Source organism: Dermacentor albipictus, chromosome 1, assembly GCF_038994185.2.
Source record: "Dermacentor albipictus isolate Rhodes 1998 colony chromosome 1, USDA_Dalb.pri_finalv2, whole genome shotgun sequence".
Lineage (NCBI taxonomy): Eukaryota > Metazoa > Arthropoda > Arachnida > Ixodida > Ixodidae > Dermacentor > Dermacentor albipictus.
The window spans coordinates 274463655-274484833 of record NC_091821.1 but is presented as its reverse complement, the minus strand read 5'-3'; the positions used below and the strand labels follow the sequence as shown (position 1 = coordinate 274484833).

Here is a 21179-nt window from a genome sequence, read left to right as displayed (position 1 = left end):
ACCCAAACGGTAAGTGGGCTCCGGCCCCAAAACTAAGCATCTGGGAATGAATCACCCCGGTGTCACATGCATAGCAGTGAATTTTGTAAGGAAAACTTGCCTTCTAGTTCACTTTTTAGTGTTTGCGTTTTGTTTCGTCATGAGTGTATTTGTCGTTTTGAACTGAACTTACAAATGTGAACTCACCTGAAGTACACAGTCTGAGTAATTAACGATGAGAGTTGGGCTAGTTGGTGTTGACGCAATTGCTGCGACATAATTATTAGCGCAAACAGTGTTTGCTCCTTGCTGGACACCAACGCCTAATCATTCGTTTGTACGGTCATGCAAACGGTGGCGCATTCGAACGATTGTTTTCATCCATCCCGGTTCCCCACTCCGAAACCTTTCTCGGTACGGTCCGGCGAAGCGTGCCGGCAGGCACATGAAATGTTGATACACCCAGCCGAACCCAAGCCAAAGGGGAAGAGGCTACTACTCCCTTTTGCATCCGAGTGACCCCGCCATTAGGTGGCATCAGCAATGCAACACTCGTACCATCTCTCATGCTATTCTGCAATTACACTGACTACTGCTGGCTCACAGCCATACAAAGAAGGTGGATTGCAGCATATGCAAGCCATGCGGAGAAAAAAATATTGGGATGCGTGAGAGTCGAGCATCCCCACAACCTGCAGCATTTGTACGTCTTCTGGAGTGCAAGGAACAGGTCGAATGTATCCCAAGAGACTCATTTAATTTGGTATCACAAAGTGTATGTTTGCATTTGGGCATGACATTTCTGGTTTGGGGAGGACTCTGGTGCCACCTAAAGAACAACTCCTGTACAATGTTGACACCTTATGTAAAGTCTAGTTTCCTTCAAGTAGCTGCATGTAACAGAAACACTATATTGTTTTCATTGAAAGCAGATGCTGGTGCAGGTGATTTTCTTTAAGTAGCCACTGCATCACGTTCACTGGGAGCAGGTTCTATTTGTATAGGCTTCTAAAGCAGGTGCTGCTATGGGTGCTGGTTGCATTTTTGCCTACCCTGCAACTTACATGCCATCCACTGGCAAGCCACTCATATTTTGGACACCCTTGACGGTCTTCTTTTTTCTTCTTTTTTTCAAATGCAGCCCCCCCAGGGTCAAACTTTTTTCATCATCATCATTAGCCTGTTTTATGTCCACTGCAGGACGAAAGCCTCTCCCTACTATCTCCAATTACCCCTGTGCTGTGCGAACCAATTCTAACTAGTGCCTGCGAATTTCCTAATTTCATCGTTCCACCTTGTCTCCTGCCGTCCTCGACTGCGTTTTCCTTCTCTTGGTACCCATTCTGTAACCCTAACGGTCTAACGGTTATCTAACCGGCACATTACATGACCTGCCCAGCTCCATTTTTTTCTCTCAATGTCAATTAGAATATAGGTTGCACCTGTTTGCCATCTGATCCAAACCACTCTCTTTCTATCTCTTAACGTTGTGCCTAGCAATCTTCGTTCCAGCACTCATTGCGCGGTCCTTAACTTGTTCTCAAGCTTCTTTGTCGGTCTCCAAGTCACTGCCCCATATGTCAGCACTGGTAAAATGCACTGATTGTACACCTTCCTTTTCAATTATAATGGTAAGCTTCCAGTCCTGAGCTGATAATGTCCGCCATATGTGATCCAACTCATTTTTATTCTTCTATGAATTTCGTTCTCATGATCAGGGTTCCCTGTGATTAATTGACCTAGGTGAACGTACACCGGCGCCGCAGGTTGTAGCTTCACTGGTTAACCATCTGTACAGGGCGCTTGGGCGGTGATTTTTGTCTTTTTCCTTCATTTCGTTCTGGCTAACTCAGAAGGAGCCTGTTCAAAGGCACTGCTTTATGATGCGGGTGGGAGCGCTGTCATGTGGTATGCGCCGTATTTTGCAGGGTTTATTTATCAGTCGAAAAAAATTAGTACGCAATTAGTACATTGCTGAAAATACCGCGGTTAGATGTCCCTTGACTGTGTCTACAAATGCCTCATTGACAGTTTGATAATTATGATAGTATAACCAGTGTAACTTCCGGGGTTCCCCAAGGCGCAGGTTTATCTCCTCCATTTTTTTTTGGTTTACATAAATGACCTTCCCGCTAACGTATCAACGAAGCTGCGGCTTTTCGCAGACGATTGCGTTCTTTATAACCCCCTTCATACATCTAACGACACAATCGCCCTACAACACGACCTTGATACTATCGCTTCTTGGTGCGAAAAATGGCACATGCCTCTTAACCTCACTAAATGCAAGGTAATATCTTTCACGCTCAAACACACCACCGTACATCACACTTATCGCATTAACTCTGTTCCTATTGACCACACGTGTACTTACAAATATCTAGGAGTTCATATGACGCCATCACTTTCATGGGTGAAACATATCCAAACAATTCGCTGCGAAGCTTCACGCACACTAGGGTATTTACGACGTAACTTAAAATCTGCATCGTCTAAAATAAAAAAACTAGCATATTTAACATATGTGCGACCCAAACTTGAGTACACATCATCCATCTGGCATCCCTCACAAGCTTATCTCGCCGATGACTTAGAAGCCATACAAAACCGCGCTGCTCGCTTCATTACGTCACAATATTCAAGACATATCAGCGTAACCACCTTAAAACAAACTGTCTCTCCCATTGCTTGCTTCACGGCGCGTAACTTCTCGTCTTTGCCTTCTTCACGCTTTCTTTTACTTCACCCATTCAGGACACGCCCTCTTAAAACGCCCGTTCAGAACATCATCCCGTTTATCTCATACTCGCCCCTTGGCGGCGATAAAGTGCCGGACGACGGCGATGAGCAGCTCATTCTTCCCCCATGCCATAACACTTTGGAACGCACTCCCGGATGACATTGTTTCCTGCAGTGACCGCAAAACATTTCGCGAAAAACTAAACGATTTTGATAATGCCAACATAACCACATGAATACCACATCTATTTATTTATCGCCTTGTTGGTACTGTGTATATGTTCCGTCTTCTTCTTTTTTGAAATTTTCTTTTTATGTACCTATTACAACTAATGTGCACTTTATTATGTAACTTTCTTATGAAGCTGTTCGACGTTTATGCACCCCCCTCCTTATGTAATGCCTTCGGGCCCTTAAGGTTGAATGAAATAAATGAAATGAAGTATGTCTCAACTTCGATAATTAGTTACAATTACCCAACTAAATCGCAGTAACAAAAAGTTACTCCACTGTAAGCTGCTTCACTGTACTGGAAACAATATGCACTAGGTTTTCTACGAGTAATACATGCCTTTTTTTTTTTAATTCTTGGTGCATGATAGCTAATTGGGACACCCTATATATATTTATGACTTCTGCATGCGACAATGTTTCCATCCCTAATAAATGTTGTAAATTATTAGAAGTGTTTTTTTAAATTATTCGTTAGCGTTGCTTACTGTAAAGAGAAGGAATACTGAGACATATGTAGTTCACGTGCATTTCACACGCTGTTGATAAAAGTCTCTGCCAAAGAGGTCACTAAAGCTTTTTCAGGGTCAAAAAAGCACGCAAACCATTTTGAAGCAAGGTGAACACCCAGCAACATATTCATTCTGTAGGCGTAAGCTATCCATAACTTTAATAATAATTGTTAATTGGCTACCTCCTTCTCTTTAAAGATATCATAAACTTTGTCCTGTGTATATATTTAGATATATTGTGTATGTGCATGGTGTTTACAGTGGAGATTTAAAACATCAAGTGAGAAAATACGGATGAGGCTGCCACTGATGGTACTTCTAATGCACTTGTTCTTTTATTATCTGGATTTGCAGAAGTAAAGCAAAGTATGAATTGAAACCTGTGCACGTCCGCGCCAACAATGATGCAGTAAGCTATTAGCCCCCACAAAATCTTAACTGAAAAGGTCGAGGCAAGTCAAAAGAAACCTCAAATGATGTGGATGACAAAACTCTGGCAATGACACGTTAGTGGGGGAGAAGGGGGGGGGGGTCAGGCCCCCTGGAAAACTCCGGAAGGAACTCGGGCCACGGAGCCCCCCCACCCTCCCCCTAGTCAGCGCCTATGCGCTGCTTAGACGTTACATCACAATCTATGTTATAACGGCGGCGGAACGCTGCCTTCACATCAGCCAAGTAGTGATATCGGCCATCTGGCAAGGTTCATGCTGACTGGTGTTCTATAAGTCGCGGGCCGCTTTTTTCGTCGCGAGGATAGATTGGATTTTTTACAAGCACTGCTCCAAGAGGGCACATAGCACAAACGGAGACCTGCCATCTTTGCGTGGTGGCGCATCCATGTGAAATCCTTAGCTGGGAGCCTGGAGATAATGAAGGGTATCGCGACCTCTTCATGAACGCTGAAGGTTCTGAAACAAAAATCAACTTGATGAAACGAGGCGATGACATCTTTCCCAATCTACGGTAAGGAGCTTGCCGCGAAACTTGGAAGTCGGTTGCGAGCCGTTACCGAGCTTCACCCGAGCCGTTAGACACGCATGCACTCTAAAAACTGTTGCACCCTTCGGGGTGTATATTTGTCCCACAACGATAATCGTCATCTGTCTTGCCCACGTTTCCTTTCTTTAACGCTGCGAGCCCGGTACTTCCCAGTCACGAACGGCATGCGCGTTATCAGTGTGACACAGCATTCTCGACGGGAAAGTAGCGAGCGCCGAGTTTTCAAGAAAGGAAACGCAAGCAAGGCAGATGACGATTATCGTTGTGAGTCAAATATACACCCCAAAGGGTGCAAACTATTTTTAGAGTGTGAAGTAGCTTCTTCGTCTTTAGCTTTGCCACGTTGGTTTCCCGAGCCGCGTTTAACATTTATCGACGCAACGCTCGTTGCCGCACTCTTGCAGGATTGAGTCCTCGCGCATTTTCGACTTCAAGCTCTCTGTGCGTTCCACAATCGGAGGGAGTAAGAAGTCGTGACTTGCCTGCAACTGTGGGTCAAGAGGTGGCTTTGGCGGCGTCGTGTCCCTCCGAAAACATTAATTTGAGCCCTTCCAATTCGCAACGGAGTACCTGCTTCGGACACAGCTGCCCTGTAGGCTTCCACCCGGGCGGCTTCATCCAGCTGTTCGAACACATCTGAGCAGTCGCCATCTTGGGTTAACGGAGCCGACGCTCTCCTGAAATCAGTGGTTCGACCAAAGGAGCGCGTAGCGAGTGACACCCCCACATAAAAAAAAAAAATGAATAAACGTCTTGGTAGCTCACTCGGAGCCGTTGGGTGCCAAATATGACGTGCCGTTGTGACCGTCTGTTTCCAAGGGTTCCGGGGCGGCGTAAGACGCATCCAGACACCAGGGACTGCCTCGACCTTCTGTATTCCTCGAGCCCTCCTCGCGAGCGCGAGCTCGGCGCCGATCTTTTTTTTCTCTGCGCTAAGGCGCGAGACACGCACGCACAAAGCGTCGTCTGCCATATCGCTCGTGACAGTAATCTTATTTTCAACTGTCACCTGAGTGTACCTTACAGGTGCTTCGTGTCATTCAGAAAACTATAACTCGAGCTTATGTCTACTGCTTGGCCCTTGTGAGATGTTGAGATCTCGGCTGGCTTGTCGACTGTGCGCAGGAGTGCCCTTTGTTCCTCAATTGCTGCCACCGAAGGCTGCCCTGCAGCTCAAGTCCTTGCTCCAACACCCTGACATGGGGCCTTCCACAGTACCTTCACCCCTGCCTGAAGAAGCCAGCCTTCATGAGCGTCTACAGCAAGCTGGCCTCCAGTGCAAGGCTCCCAGCAAGGCTGGCGTCATCGAGCGGAGTGTAGCTGTGTCCAGGTCCTTATGAATCTTTATTGTTTACCTAGGTTGGGAACTTATTGAAGAGAGATGCTGGCATGGCCCAATTACAGCTTCATTGTTCTAGCAATATACATAGTATGCACGTGCACTCTAAGAACAGTTTACACCCTTTGGCGTGCCCCTTCTGCCACGCAACGATAATCGTCATCTGCCTTGATGCGTTTCCTTTCTTTATCGCTGCGAGCCCGGAACTTTCCAGTAACGAACGGCACGCACGTTATCAGCACAGAACAGTTTACACCCTTTGGAGTGCCCCTTCTGATCACGCGCGTGCCGTTCGTTACTGAAAAGTTCCGGGCTCGCAGCGATAAAGAAAGGAAACGCATCAAGGCAGATGACGATTATCGTTGTGTGGCAGAAGGGGCACGCCATAGAGTTTCTCACTATAATACCTAGAGGGAAATCTGGGTCACCATGGAGGAAGGAAACTTCCTCCGTGGGGGGCACCGTGCTATAGTGTACTAGAATTATTCTAGTACACTATACATGGGCGTCTTGCGCTGGAGTTTGAGGTATAGTAGCGGCGCCTGGTGGCGGCGCGGGAAACGACATCTGGGTCGTACCAGCTTGGGTCGTATTGAGCCCTGGCTATGGCGAAGCACGTTTCTAGGCCGAGTTTTACGTCGATTCGCACTTTTTTCTGCCCTGTTGCGAGTGCGAAAAGGCTCATCACTTCTCACAGACCATGCCGACCACGCTGCGAGGTCGCCGCAGCCTATAGTTTAACGAAAACGGGCTCTCCGTGTGCCGTGGGACGTAATGCTGGGAGCAGACGGAATCGGTGACGCCGATCCGGAGACCTAGCCCAGCCTCGAGAAGGCGTCACCGTCATTACTTCTGCGTCGTGGGCTGCCATGAACAAGAAGGCCTGAATCCCAACATCAGATTCTACCGTTTTCCTTCAAGGCCTCACGAAGTGGAGTGTCGGGCGCGCTGCATAGCTGCAGTTCGTCGCGCTGAGTAAGCGAAACTTCGCGCCATGCTGACTGCTTCGCCTGTCTTGAAGCTTGCTTGATTATCTGCGTTCTAAATTTCGGTCTTTTGCACCTACAGTCCCCACAGCACACCGACATAGCAGCAGGCATGGCTGGTAATTCACGATTCGAGACCCGGCCACAGCGACAATTAACAATTCGACCGATGCGAAGTGGTTAAATGACCAGGTGTGTGCAAATGACCACAAATGGCTGGGCTGATTCGGTGACAATTCACTACCCCACTACGAGCAGCACAGGTTAGAGAGTTAAATGTGCTCATACTGACCTCAAGTCAGCATGTTGAGGCAGCGCAGCAAGGTAGTATTGATTACAGCAGATCGATGTTCGAGCGCTTTCATTAAAAGCTACGTCAAGCTAGCAGCGCACGAGCTCGCGCTGCAGCGCGATTCGCACGTACGTGCGAGCTCATATGCATTGCATCAGTTATTACCAGTTACTAAAAAGGACAGATGGCCGCTACGACAACGCAGGCATAACTACTTGTTTAGCGGCATGCAGTCAACAAAGATTGCAGGATCGAGGCCCGCCGTTTCGCGGCATGTCGAAAAGACCGCTGCCTTCGTGGCGCGTACGACCGTGTGCTCGAGCAGTTCCGTACACATGATGTCTGCTTATCGCTGCTGTAGATTCATTTATATCAAGCATTTCCTCGCGTTTGTGCGCCTGAATCTAGCAGCGTGCAAACCTAACCTGAAGTTCCACTTCGTACGCGACTTGCTTCACTTGCGATTGACACCGCGCTAAAACTTCGCCGCTTAATTCTTGAACGGCATACAGGTATTCGGCACTGCATAATTTCTTGCCTTTACGCAGCGTGCCACCCTTGAAAAAATCTTCGGCACCGGATATTCGCTGCAGGCCGTGATACAACACAACCGAAAGCGGCGGGTCCGTATTGTAAACGTGCTTTCCGAAGCAGACGACCGAGCTGGTACGACCCATTTTAGGACAGAGGGCGCTTTTTAGCACCTTTTTCGCAGCGCCCCCTGGGCAATGCAAGAGCCCCATACAGTTTCTCACTAGGTAGTGACTACAGTGACGGGGCCCGGCACTTTAACATCTGCACTACAGTGACGGGGCCCGGTACTTTAACATCCACACTACGGTGACGGGGCCCGTCGCTTTAACAACAACACTATACCGACGGGGCCGTCACTATAAAGATGTCGGTATTGGGGGCGAGGACACGGAGGAAGGAAACTAAGGAGAGGCCCTGACGTCACTCTTTGTGAAGCAAAAGTGAAGCCGGAAGTTGGCGTTGCTCATGGCGATGCTCCGCCTTTTGTGCCACCCTCCTCTCTTGTTTACGTCTTTCGCGAAACCACGCCGCGCTGCGCGTGGTTTCGCGCGCGGAGCGCGCGCGCTCGCGCAACATCCGGCAGAGCACGGTGCAGGTAACACAGCGCAACAAGACACGGTGACTAACGCAAACCCGCCCACACAGCGCCTTTGCCACGGCACGAAACCTACCAGAGCAACACGTGTGAGCGCTCAAAAAATCAGAACAACGCCGCCATTGTGGCCCGAAAGGCGTGGCCATGCAGCAAAAAAAATTAAAAAGCAGCAAAGAAATGAGAACCTATACGTCATTTCCGCCACACTTTTCTCCTAGCGCGCGGAGGGGGTAGGGCCTCTCCTTAGTTTCCTTCCTCCGTGGGGCGAGGACGACTTACGGAGTCGCCATCTGTCGGAAGTGCCTCATATGCGTCGGCGTTAAATAAAGGTTAAATAAACATACTACGCGGCAGCCCTCCTGAACAATTTTGCAAGTACTCTCAAAATGGCAGTATTTTACCTTTAAAATAATCATGTTGGACAAACAGAAAGCACAGAATGGTTTACAAACGCTATCTCTTTGCCTACTACGTACAGTAAGCTGGGACACTGCGAGCGGTCGCCGCAATCGATTCCACCGAACCGGTTTGCGTTAAACGTAAGCAATCACTGTGAAAACTATGTGAAATATGTTCTTATAGTGGGATGGCTGTCTGTGTAAATAAATGTAGCATAACAGAATGAAGCTGCCATGCAGCGATCGCACGGGTTCGCGGTGACCGACTTCGCGTCTGCATGCATGTCCTCGCGCAATGTTTCGTTTTCGCTCCGAGCACGTTTTCGCACTGTGCCGTGAGCTTTATGCCGCAGCATATGAGCATTTGAGAGTACGCAAGCTACCATTGTTGCATGGACACTATCAGAGCTGTTCAAAAATAATTTCGTTATAGCTAGGGTCTTCGACGCCTACAGCGACTTGTGATGTTCCGTCGCGATGATTCAGTCTTAATTTTCTTTTTCTTTTCTTCTAAGTCTTGGAAGCTTCAATATCATTATTTCTCAAATTTCATCGAACTGCATGTTTATCGGTCTTCTAAGCGAGCAATTACCCGCTGCTTCTTTTTCTTAATTCAGTAGAATATTCATTGTCTGATGCTACACAAGCAGGAACATGGGCCGTGCCTTTTTAAATGTGTGTTTACCGTTCCCCTTCCATTAGAGTGAACTTTCTTTCTTTATTATAATCATCATACGTGTTACAGTGCATACGCAAAAGATTGTACATTCGTGGACAAGTACCCATTGCGGTCGTTCGATCCGTATGTGTGCAATCAATGTATTCGATTACTGCACGGAAGTTGCTGACATCGTGAAATTCACGTGGTGTTGTGGACAGTACTGGAATAAAATACCGCGGTCCGTGAAGTGCTTGGCATCCCCATAGGCGCCAGCACCGAGAAGCTCATGCAGCTGGGGGTCCACAACACTTTTGATGAGGTTGGGTCACAGAAGTTAGTCCAGGTTGTCAGGCTCGCTTCCTCGCCTGCGGGGAGGCGATCCTGGAGGCGCTGGACTTTACCCGTCAGGGAAAGGCAGTGCGTGCTCGACGCGTGGTCGCGGGAGGCCGTCACGGTCTTGCCGTTCCCGCACAACGTGCACCCGCAACGCAATGTAGGCACACGCCGGGCCCGAGCGGCCGCACTTCTCGGATCCGTCGCCGACGATCCACGATCGGTCGCGTTCGTCGACGTCGGCCAATACGGTTCGTCCGACCGGTTCGCGGCGGCCGTGGTGGACCACAGGGGCAACCTAATGCCGCGTCCGTGCGGGGCAGGTGTCCGGATTGCGGAGATCCATTCTGCACTTTAGAACACATGCTCTGGCGGTGTCCCTCGTTACGGGACCACGGTCATCTCACCACGGAAGAAGAGTGGGAGGAGGCGGTCAGGCACGGCCTGCCCGTCCCACCGTCGGAACGGCTCGCGGCGGCCCCCTCCCTCATAAGGGGGTTTCGGAGTCGCTCCTCAGGACCTTAATAAAGTTCACTGCCTGCCGTGAAGTGCTCGAAGTTGTTTGCATGGAATGTTTGAAAGAAGTGCGGCCATTGACGTCGCTACAGTGTTGACGTAAAGTGCCGGTCCCGTCTGTGGTTAAGGAGACGGGCCCCGTCACTGTAGTGTATATGTTAAAGTGCCGGGCCCCGTCACTGTAGTACAGATGTTAAAGTGCCGGGCCCCGTCACTGTAGTACAGATGTTAAAGTACCGGGCCCCGTCACTGTAGTACAGATCTTAAAGTGCCGGGCCCCGTCACTGTAGTCACTAGCTTCTCACTACATTACCTAGAGGGAAATCTGGCGCTGCTGCGCTGTGGTATGCATGGGAGTACCGGTATATTGTGGATTCGGATTGGCATCGTTCTCGTAGAGACAGGACGCCTTGAAGACGCGCTTGGCGAGCACCGTTCCGTCTGTCACAATGATTTATTTTCTACTAGAACAGCACGTGAAAAGCTGTTTTAGCTTTATTATTACGCGAAAACATGTTTTGTTTAACTATGAGAACTTGTTATTGTGTGTACGACTACATGTTACGTAAAAGGTATCAGCGGGCCGCTAAAGTTGGAGGACAGATGACAAGGTTCGCACTCGCTTTGAAACGGTTAGTCGTCTGTTCTTGCTTTTCTTCGCTTGGTCATGTATCGTGGGTGAGTAAAGATGTAATATGCGTGAATGGAAACATTCTATGAAGGTTTTACTTTGAGAACGCGTTATTTGCGTAGCCATATCCACGTTTCAGACGAAGCCTCTTACAACACCAGCCAACACGAGCCTCGCAGACACATATACCGTCATTCCCATGCCGGCACAGTGTCCCCTTAAGAAACTCCCATAGACGGTGGCGCCAGATTACCCTCTAGGTGTTATAGTGAGAAACTCTATGGGCACGGTGTATATAGTGTCATAGAGTTTCTCACTATAACACCTAGAGGGTAATCTGGCGCCACCGTCTATGGGAGTTTCTTAAGGGGACACTGTGCCGGCATGGGAATGACGGTATATGTGTCTGCGAGGCTCGTGTTGGCTGGTGTTGTAAGAGGCTTCGTCTGAAACGTGTATATGGCTACGCAAATAACGCGTTCTCAAAGTAAAACCTTCATAAAATGTTTCCATTCACGCATATTACATCTTTACTCACCCACGATACATGACCAAGCGAAGAAAAGCAAGAACAGACGACTAACCGTTTCAAAGCGAGTGCGAACCTTGTCATCTGTCCTCCAACTTTAGCGGCCCGCTGATACCTTTTACGTAACATGTAGTCGTACACACAATAACAAGTTCTCATAGTTAAACAAAACATGTTTTCGCGTAATAATAAAGCTAAAACAGCTTTTCACGTGCTGTTCTAGTAGAAAATAAATCATTGTGACAGACGGAACGGTGCTCGCCAAGCGCGTCTTCAAGGCGTCCTGTCTCTACGAGAACGATGCCAATCCGAATCCACAATATACCGGCACTCCCATGCATACCACAGCGCAGCAGCGCCAGATTTCCCTCTAGGTATTGTAGTGAGAAACTCTATGACCGTGCCGTCATGGGAATGAGAGGCTCGTGTTGGCTGGTGTTGTAAGAGGCTTCGTCTAAAACGTGGATATGGCTACATAAATAACGCGTTCTCAAAGTAAAATCTTAGTGAAATGTTTCTATTCACGCATATTACATCTTCACTCATGCACACTGCATGACAAGCGAAGAAAAGCAAGAACAGACGACCAACTGTTTCAAAGCGAGCGTGAACCTTGTCGTCTGTCCTCCAACTTTAGCGGCCCGCTGATACTTTTTACGTAACATATAGTCATACACGCTATAACAAGTTTTCATAGTTAAACAAAACATGTTTTGGCGTAATAATAAAGCTAAAACAGCATTTTACGCGCTGTTTTAGTAGAAAATGAATCATTGTGACAGACTGAACGGTACTTGCCAAGCGCGTCTTCAAGGTGTCCTGTCTCTCCGAGAATGATGTAAATCCGAAGTCACAATATACCGGCATTCCCATGCGTACCACAGCGCAGCAGCGCCAGATTTCCCTCTAGGTAATGTAGTGAGAAACTCTATGGGGGCACACTCTTAAAACGGTTGCACCCTTTGGGGTGTAAATTTGACCCACAACAATAATCATCATCTGCCTTGCTTGCGTTTCCTTTCCTGAAAACTTGGCGCTCACTACTTTCCTGCCGAGAATGCTGCATCACACTGATAACGCGCATGCCGTTCGTGACTGGGAAGTACCGGGCTCGCCGCGTTAGAGAAAGGAAACGCGGGGAACACGGATGACTATTATTGTTGTGGGACAAGATAAGCCCCAAAGGGTGTAAATTTTTGTAAGAGTGCACGCCAAAGGCACTCTTAGAAAAATTTACACCCTTTGGGGCTTATCTTGTCCCACAACAATAATCGTCATCTGTCTTGCCCGCGTTTCCTTTCTTTAACGCTGCGAGCCAGGTACTTCCCAGTCACGAACGGCATGCGCGTTATATCAGTGTGACGCAGCATTCTCGACAGGAAAGTAGTGAACACCTAGTCTTCAAGAAAGGAAACGCAAGCAAGGCCGATGACGATTATTGTTGTGGGACAAATATACACCCCAAAGGGTGCAATCGTTTTAAGAGTGGGGTGTAAACTGTTCTTAGAGTGTAAGTCATTCAATGATACTCCGCGACTTCCGGTTTACGGCAGCGCCATCTTGGAGAACCTAGGCCTATGCGCGCGCCTGTTCTACGACCTACTGTAGTAGGTCGTGGCCTGTTCAGTGCCTCCTTTACTAGATGCCTGCCGCCTGAGCCGAGAAGCTGGTTCCTACCCCTCTCCTCTTTACTCTTCTCCACCCGGGTTAACTCGGGTCGGCTGCGAGCGCTAGCTGCGGTGGCCGCTGCAAGCCGAAATCACGTAGCCCAGCCTCCGAGATTTTAGTGGCGTCTGTTGCGATCCAGGAGGCAGGATCCACAATCTCTCGTCAAGCGATTGGTCGAGCGAACGTCAGCTTTTAGTAATCGTCACTCCCTCCGCAACAGGAAGTGGGTCGGCTGCGAGCGCCGTCTCTCCGCAATTACCCTGAACTACGGGAACCTCCGCTCCAATGGGAAGACTAGCGACGCGGCAGGCATCTAGTAAAGGAGACGTTGGCCTGTTGATAAGGTACCCCAAGATGGCGGAAAGTTGCGGAAGCAGCGGATGTGACGTCACGTGCATACGATGTATAGAATAGTGAGAGGAAAATGGCATGCAGATGCCATACAATTAAATGAACCGCAGTTTAACAATCATTGATTAAAAATTTTTATCTAATAAAATATTTTCATTCCCCTATAGTGATTTTATGAAATATAATGAAACAATGTGTGCAAAGGACAACAGTATGCAAAGTAGTGACAGAAAAATGCCCATTGTCGTCGTTTGCTTGCTCAAGCTGTTTCATAAGTCATGCACCAACTAGCTGAGCAAAACAAGGCTATTTATTTATTGTTGTTATCATTATTTTAATACCACACATTAATATTTTATGTTTACTAAAAGTATTTAAGTGTTGCATGAAATTTCAGTTTGACAAAGCCTTTGGCACATGGCTGTGCACCCATCCACACAAGAAAGCAGCACCCTCGAACAGGCTCACTGGGAATCGCTCACAAAAGAAAAAGAAAGCGAGAGACGAAATTGATGGATGATCTATCACTTTATCGGTCATGCCTCACCTGAGACAGCATCTTGTCCTGGTGTTGGTACAGCACAGGTACTGATAGGTGACGCATTGTGGAAAGAGTTTGTCTGCACTTTTGCATAGCAGTACCTTTATGCAGTTGTCGTGAGAACTTCACAGTGAGCTTGTTCAAGGGCGCTGCTTTCTAATTAGGGTGGATGCATGGTTACCTGGTATTTTTCACATTTTGTGGGTTTTCTTTTACAGCGAAGCTGTTAAGGGCTAGTTCCCCCAGAACCGTGTCTGCGTGTAGACACAAAACTCCCCATGTTAGACACAATACTCCCCATACATGGGCCGATTCCGAAGATAGTGCAATGCCAGGCTGACCCACAGCAGAGAGGCAGGCGTTAAGCACTCCCCATACATGGGCCGATTCCAAAAATAGTGCAATACCAGGCTGACCCATGGCTGAGGTGAAGCAGGCATTAAGCACTCTCCATACGTGTGCCGATCCCGAAGATAGTGCAATGCCGGGCTGACTCGCGGCAGAAGTGCAATTCACCATTAAGGGGCCCACATACACAGCTTCGCTGGTCATCCTTCTTCACAAAGTGGAAGGAGTATTTTTTGTGATGGAAAAAGAAAAAGTACACAATTAGCATCTTGCTGAAAACATCCCTATTCGCGATGTTTTGAGCTTCTGAATTGACACCTTGACAATTGGAACTGTAATTCATGAGTTAGCCCTGTATTCAGAAATGCATCTTGACTTGAAGCCCATGCTTGATTTGACCTAAATGACGCATGTCGTGAATGTGCCAAAGGAAATGCAATAAGCGTATTGGGCATGTTCGTTCCAGGCATCATTTAGATCAAGTCAAGCATGGACTTCAAGTTAAGATTCATTTCTGAATGTGTCATATGTAAGATGCATGGGACACTACAAGAAAAGAAGAGGACGATGTGTGCCGACTGGTCCGAACGGCACGAGCCCTCGAGGCGCGTGACCCGAGGTGAGGAGAAGCGGCGCTCAGCTGGGATTATCGATGTGGCTCGCGGCCAAGAAGGTTGGAGTGCCAGCTTCGCATTGGTGACGGGAGCCATGGAGGTTCGTACTGGCCCGTGACGCTGGCGACCCAGGGTGTAGCCGTCGACCTCAGCGACGTTTGAGTGAGGCTCCCTGGACCTACTGCAGCCTCCCACGGCGCTGCCGGGCACTCCAGGAATAGAATCCCCCTTCATCAGCATTCCAGCACAGATGATAGTCCCCGGGGCTTCTCGTCGGCACACGGAGAGGTAGCGGCAGAGCCCGGTGTTAGGCCTAGCCAGGCAAACCTCAGTGCCACATCACCAACATAGTTCGGGACGCCAGCATCCGAGACGGAGGAATGAGACGGATACCAAGGAAGCAAAACTTTGCAAGAAGGTTGTGGCTGAACAATTTGTTGCCAGGTGTAGCAGCAGTTTGGCAATATTCCTTAAGGAAAGAAAACTACAAACTGTGGAGCAGATGGCTGAACAAACAGATCAGTTCGTAGAGGCACAGGGATTGAGAAATTTACAAAAGTGCGACAATGATGCGCAGACGACAGCAGATGGAGAGATGAAGAATCAGGGGCAAATCAGTTGACAAATTAAGGGAACCCCAGAGATGTTTTCTATGCAACCGGGTAGGTCATGTAGCGATGAATTGCCGAGCGAGAGATAATCATTCCGAAACACTGGTTTGCCCGTTGTGCCTAAAGAAAGGTCACAAGGCAGACGAATGCAGGACTAGGTCCATGGATAAGACGGCATGCTTCGTGAGGTCAAGAGAGGACGGACAGGTAGAGTAGGACATGCCTGTAGTGGAAGGCGAGGTACAAGGATGCAAAGCTACAGTCTTGAGAGATACGGGAACCAATACCATTTTACTGAGGGGGTCTAGTGCCACCAGAAAGCATGACCGAGCACCTTAAACCAGTGATCTTGGTAGATAAGTCCGTTAAATATCTGCCAGAGGCACGGATTCAAATATCGACACCCTTTTTTACAGGACTAGTCACAGCCAGATGTGTGGAGGACCCTCTTTATGATTTGATTGTGGGAAATGTACCTGGGGTAAGGAGAGCAGACGACACAGACCCAAGTTGGAGAATGAAAGGGAAGGATGTGGAAGAGAAAGAACATCTCAGAAGCGCAAAAAAGGGAGATGAAAGAGACAGATGTAGAAGCTGCAGTAAAAACACGAGCAAGCAATAGTAGTACCAAACCCCCAACAGCTTTGCAGCTTACAACCATTAAGAGATTAAATGTGACGGCTGCAGAATTTAAAGAACTTCAGAACAAGGATGAATCGATACGAAAGTATGAACTAAAGATAGGAAAACTGATGCGAAGGAAAAGGAGTAGGACAGTGGTGGAGTTTATAAAGAAGAATAACCTATTATACCGGAAGTGTACGTTTAGTTCAGGTCGGGAGGTACTACAGTTGATGATCCCGAAGGAGCTGAGGGAGACAGTAGTGAAGATAGGGCACGAGAGTGACACAGCAGGCCACAAAGGAGTAAGGGACACATTAGAAAGGATCACTGAAGAGTTCTTTTGGATCGGGGTTTAGAATGACGTGAAGCAGTATGTGAAATCATGTGACGTATGCCAAAAGAAGGTGGCTAAGGGACATGTAAAAAAAGTATGAACAGGGAGAGGAGATAGAAAGGGGAAAGAATGAGAAGACTACAGTTTGCATGGAGATTGCCGAAGAGAAGAACCACAAAAAGGTGGACACTGATATCGATAAAAAGACCTTGGGAGCAGAGAGGGTTAAGTTGAAACAAGCCCTAGCTGCAATACAAGTAGAGAAGTTAAGAGAGTTAGTTCATAAGTTCGAGGAAGTGTTTGCAGACCTCCCAGGGCGGACAGAAGTAGTGCAATGTGAGCTATATATAGTAGTAGTAGTACAGATGTCAGGAGTAGAGCGTTGGAGTGACGAAATGACAAGGAGTGTAATGCGGACAATTAAGTGTACATGTGTAAAGTGGTGAGAACGATGAACTCGCAAACGTTGTGAACTGTGCATGTGGTGAAATGTGCATGACAGTGTGGTGATGTGTTGTGAGCCACGACGACGTGAGGAAAAGCACCCAAGTCACAGCCGGAGAGCCAAACTCGCCACCATGAATACCGACAGAAGGCAGTTTTTTGAAAAAAAAAAAAAGCTATTGAAAAGGCCTATGTCATATATAAGAGGCATGGGACACTATACAAGAAAAGAAGAGGACGATGTGCGCCGACCAGTCCGAACGGCACGAGCCCTCGAGGCGCATGACCCGAGGTGTGATCGGAGGAGAAGCGGCGCCAAGGTGATATTATCGACGTGGCTATGGGCCAAGGAGGTTGGAGCGCCAGCTTCGCACTGGCGACGGGAGTCCTGGAAGTTCGGACGGGCCCGTGATGCTGGCGACCCAGGGTGTAGCCATCGACCTCGGTGACGTTCGAGCGAGGCTCCCTGGACCTGCTGCAGCCTCCCACGGCGCTGCCGGGCACTCTAGGAATTGGATCCCCCTTCTTCAGCAGACCAGCACGAACGATAGTCCCCGGGGCTTCTCGTCGGCACACAGAGAGGTAGCGGCGGAGCCCGGTGTTAGGCCTAGCCAGGCAGACCTCAGTGCCACGTCACCAACATAGTTCGGGATGCCGGCATCCGAGACGGAGGAGCTGGCCGGCCGATACTAAGGAAGCAAAACTTGCAGAGTCGGCGGGAGCACCGACTCGGATCAAGTGCGGACACACATCGGACTTGGAGTGACGAGCGACAACGGAACCTTGTAAGAGCGTTCCTTTTTGCTAGCGTGCAGCCATAAGCCCGTGTTGACGGACTTTCGCGCGAAACGTGCGAAGGACACACGTAGGCTAAGATAAGGACATTTTTTTAGTTAAGCAAGTGTGGAGTTTTATCTTTGTCAGTTGAGTTTTTAGTTACATTTTGAGTGTGTTTTATTTTGAGTTTGCTCTTAGTAAAATCTGTTTGCTGTGCTTGCCTGCGTCGCCCGACTCCATCTCACTCAACATCCGCACGGTCCCGAGATCAGTGTGACAGAATGTGAGAGTTAGATAATTGATCATAAGTAATAGATTGTTGTCAACAGAAAAACTACTGGCAGGTGCTCAACTTGACTGTGAACAATATCTACTTTGTTTTGTTCATATAAAATGCTCCTGTCATGCGTCACCCTGTATCACACGTCAGCATACGTCATCATACCTCACTCGCCTTGTATACATCACCAGTAGGGGCCAACCATCCTTTGTTGCAACACTGTGCTCTGCCACTCACAGGTTTCATTTACACCTCAAAAGACCACCTGCATGTTGTCTTTTTAATTTGTTATTTTTGTGGTTTCCGTTTATCAGCCTGATAAAAAATAAATTTTCAATTAATCTGCAACACTGCAATGCCAAATTCTTTCCTAGGTTTAGCTTGTTGTTGACTTATCAGTGGTATGGTTTGTTTATTCTTCAAAAAGCTTCTCGCGCCACAATCTCTTCCAGCTCAAACTATAGCTGGGATTTTGGTTTGGCAGACTTGGTGCCAAAGGTGGTATTAAATAAAGTGCCTTCTATTTCACTATGTTCTATGTGGCATCTGTGACCTTTTGAAATAATCAACCTATGCTTTGCTTGGTCTTTTCAACACTGGCTCCTTTGGTGTATTCTTGATGGAAGCACATAACTTATAAAATTGGTTATATATGAGCAGTACAAATAAACTGCAAATAATGCTGTGGCTTCATTAATGCATCACATACTATGGATTTGGAGATGCACGAGCTCGTGTGCAATGGTGCATATGAGCCCAAAGGCTGGGCAAGTGCACTTAAACCAGTCTAAGCTTGTTATGCCATACATATGCTTCAGTCAAGGCTGGGCAAAGTGCTTTGGAAAGGTACCATGTACAGATACAAGATACTGAGGTGATAAGTATTTGAGATATACAAAATACATGCAGATTAATTGTATATGATAATTGCCATTTGTATCTTAAGATACTTCTACACATTAGTTAATTCCTCATCATAACTGTTGCGATGAGACGCCATGTCTCCAAGAACACAGTAAGGATGCTGTGCCTTCGGGTGATAGAGGAGACCCCGTTTATTCAGCCAACGCTTTTTATATAGGCTCCCCGCATCACATGGTCAGCCATGCAGTCACAGATGCTGTTGTCACTGCCTCTCTCATGTACCATCAAGCGTACTACATGTATACATAAATTATTCCAACACATGTCCCTTTTCAAGCATTTATACAATTCTACGCGGGGGCCGGCAGGTCGAATACACAGCAACAAAAGACAACAAAAACAAAATCACTTTATACATCACTTGTTTACACCAAGCCTTGTGGGTTTTCGAACTAGTCTCCCGGACCTAGTAGTCATCACAATCTTAGTCATAGAATTGTTAACATCTGTTTCCTTTTGAGTCAGAGGCATGCAAGATTCATTCCTTTTGTAGCCTGTACTAGTGTTCAATGAAACACTGCTGGGTTTTTCCTGACTATCTGGAAACTCGTAACTCCCACCGTTTATCCCAGCTTTCGAGAGACGGTTGAGCATCAGCCTATTTCATCGAACATTGACCCCGTTCTCCGTTTGAACATGGTATGAACGTGGTTGTGGTGCTGCTCCGAGCACGGTACCTTTTTTATGGAGGTCAGTCACTCACACCACATTGCCTCTTTCCAGCATGGGGAGACGTTCAGATCGGTGACGTCGATCAAAGTATCAGCCTGCCTCTTCCTGACCTTCCGGCCATTATCCACCGCCTTTTCGGGCGGCATTCTCCTGGAGTGTGGTGCTCAGGCAACATTGGGACTGTAGTCCTGAGCCTTCTATTCATTAGAATCTCCACTGGGCTGATTCCTAAAATGCTAGGCATTGTTCTATAAGCTAGCAAAGCCAAGTAAGGGTCCTTTGATTTCAAAATGAGATGCTTAACCATCTGTACCATACACTCTACTTCTATGCTTCCCTGGGGGTGACTCGAGCTCGAGGTAACATGATGGAAACTGTATGATTTGGCAAATTGCTTGAACTCTGCGCTTTCAAAGTGAGAACCATTGTTGGTCACCATACATTCAGGAATACCATGTCTTGCGAAAATGCTTTTTAGTCTGTTTGTCACAGTAGCAGACTTTGTAGACAGAAGAATGGCTACTTCTGGGTAGTGTAAAAAATAATCTACTACACCAAGATACAGTTGTCCGTTAATATGACACAGATCCGCCCCCACTTTTTCCCATGGAATGTTGGTGATGCCATCATTGGTTCCATCCTGTCAGGGGCATGCATCGCACAAACACTGCACTGTTTCACGAAAGACGCTATTTCAGAGCTAAGTCCTGGGCACCAGATGGAACCTTTAGCTATACTAAGGCATCGTGAGATGCCTTGATGAGGGTCATGCAGCTTACTTAGTGCTTCCTTTCAAAGAGACTGAGGAATAATTAACCTCATTCCATTTAGCAACAGCCCATTCACCGACGTAATGCATGCTCAATTCTGCTGGTAAGGTGCAAGATTGCCAGGAACATATTGTTTGTTTGGCCAACCTGCAATGCACAGTTTTCACAGGCTTCTACACACTGTGTCACTCGCTTGACCCTCTCTCACCCTTGTCAGCTAATCATCTCCTGTTTCCATGCCTAATAAACAAGCTTTTGAGTAGACTGTAACTTAGAGACCATCAGGTAGCTTGCCAGACTTGTGTGAGCCAACGGAGAACATGAGAAAGTGTCTGCAGTGATGAGCGATTTGCTGAGAACATATACAAAAGAAAGATTGTGTCGCATCAGCCGTTAACGAAAACACTGAATTCTTGATGGCATAGCATCGATTGCCTTGTGACCCAACAGTGATACTAAAGGTTTATGGTCTGTTTTGAAAACTACGTCCAAACCACGTATATACTCATCAAAGCATTCTGCTGCCCATGTTAGCATAAGCACTTCCTTCTCAATCTGGGAGTAGCATTGCTTGGCTTTAGTGAGCAAACGAGATGTGAATGCAACTGGTCTGTGTTTTCCGTCTTTTTGTTTTGAAACAAATTTGCTCCCAGACCGAAAGACAAGGTGTCAGCAGAAAGAATTGTTAGTAGCGAAACGTTGTACATCGCCATTTACTGTGCTGAACAAACGAGATCTTTGAGGCTTTGGAACACTTTTGCCTGATCGCAACCCCAAAGCCAGTCTCTATCTTTGCGTGAAAGAATGCGTATAGGAACCGTAACCTCAGCTAAATGTGGCAGGAAGCGTCCCATATGATTGGCCATTCCTAGGAGGCTTCATAGCTCAGTTACGTTTTTGGGTGGCTTCAAATCTTGGATAGCACTGATCTTAGTCGGATCAGGATG

The 21179-nt window shown here is 47.5% G+C and overlaps 1 protein-coding gene across 2 annotated transcripts in view; it reads left to right on the top strand.

The window, feature by feature from the left end:
• Positions 1-21179, top strand: part of LOC135908775 (WD repeat-containing protein 11-like) — a 318419-nt gene that overhangs the window by 250897 nt on the left and 46343 nt on the right. For both annotated transcript variants that reach the window (XM_065440614.1, XM_065440615.1), the window contains exon 19: positions 5586-5790. In XM_065440614.1, the coding sequence (XP_065296686.1) occupies positions 5586-5790 (205 nt within the window). The remainder of the gene's footprint in view (positions 1-5585; positions 5791-21179) is intronic.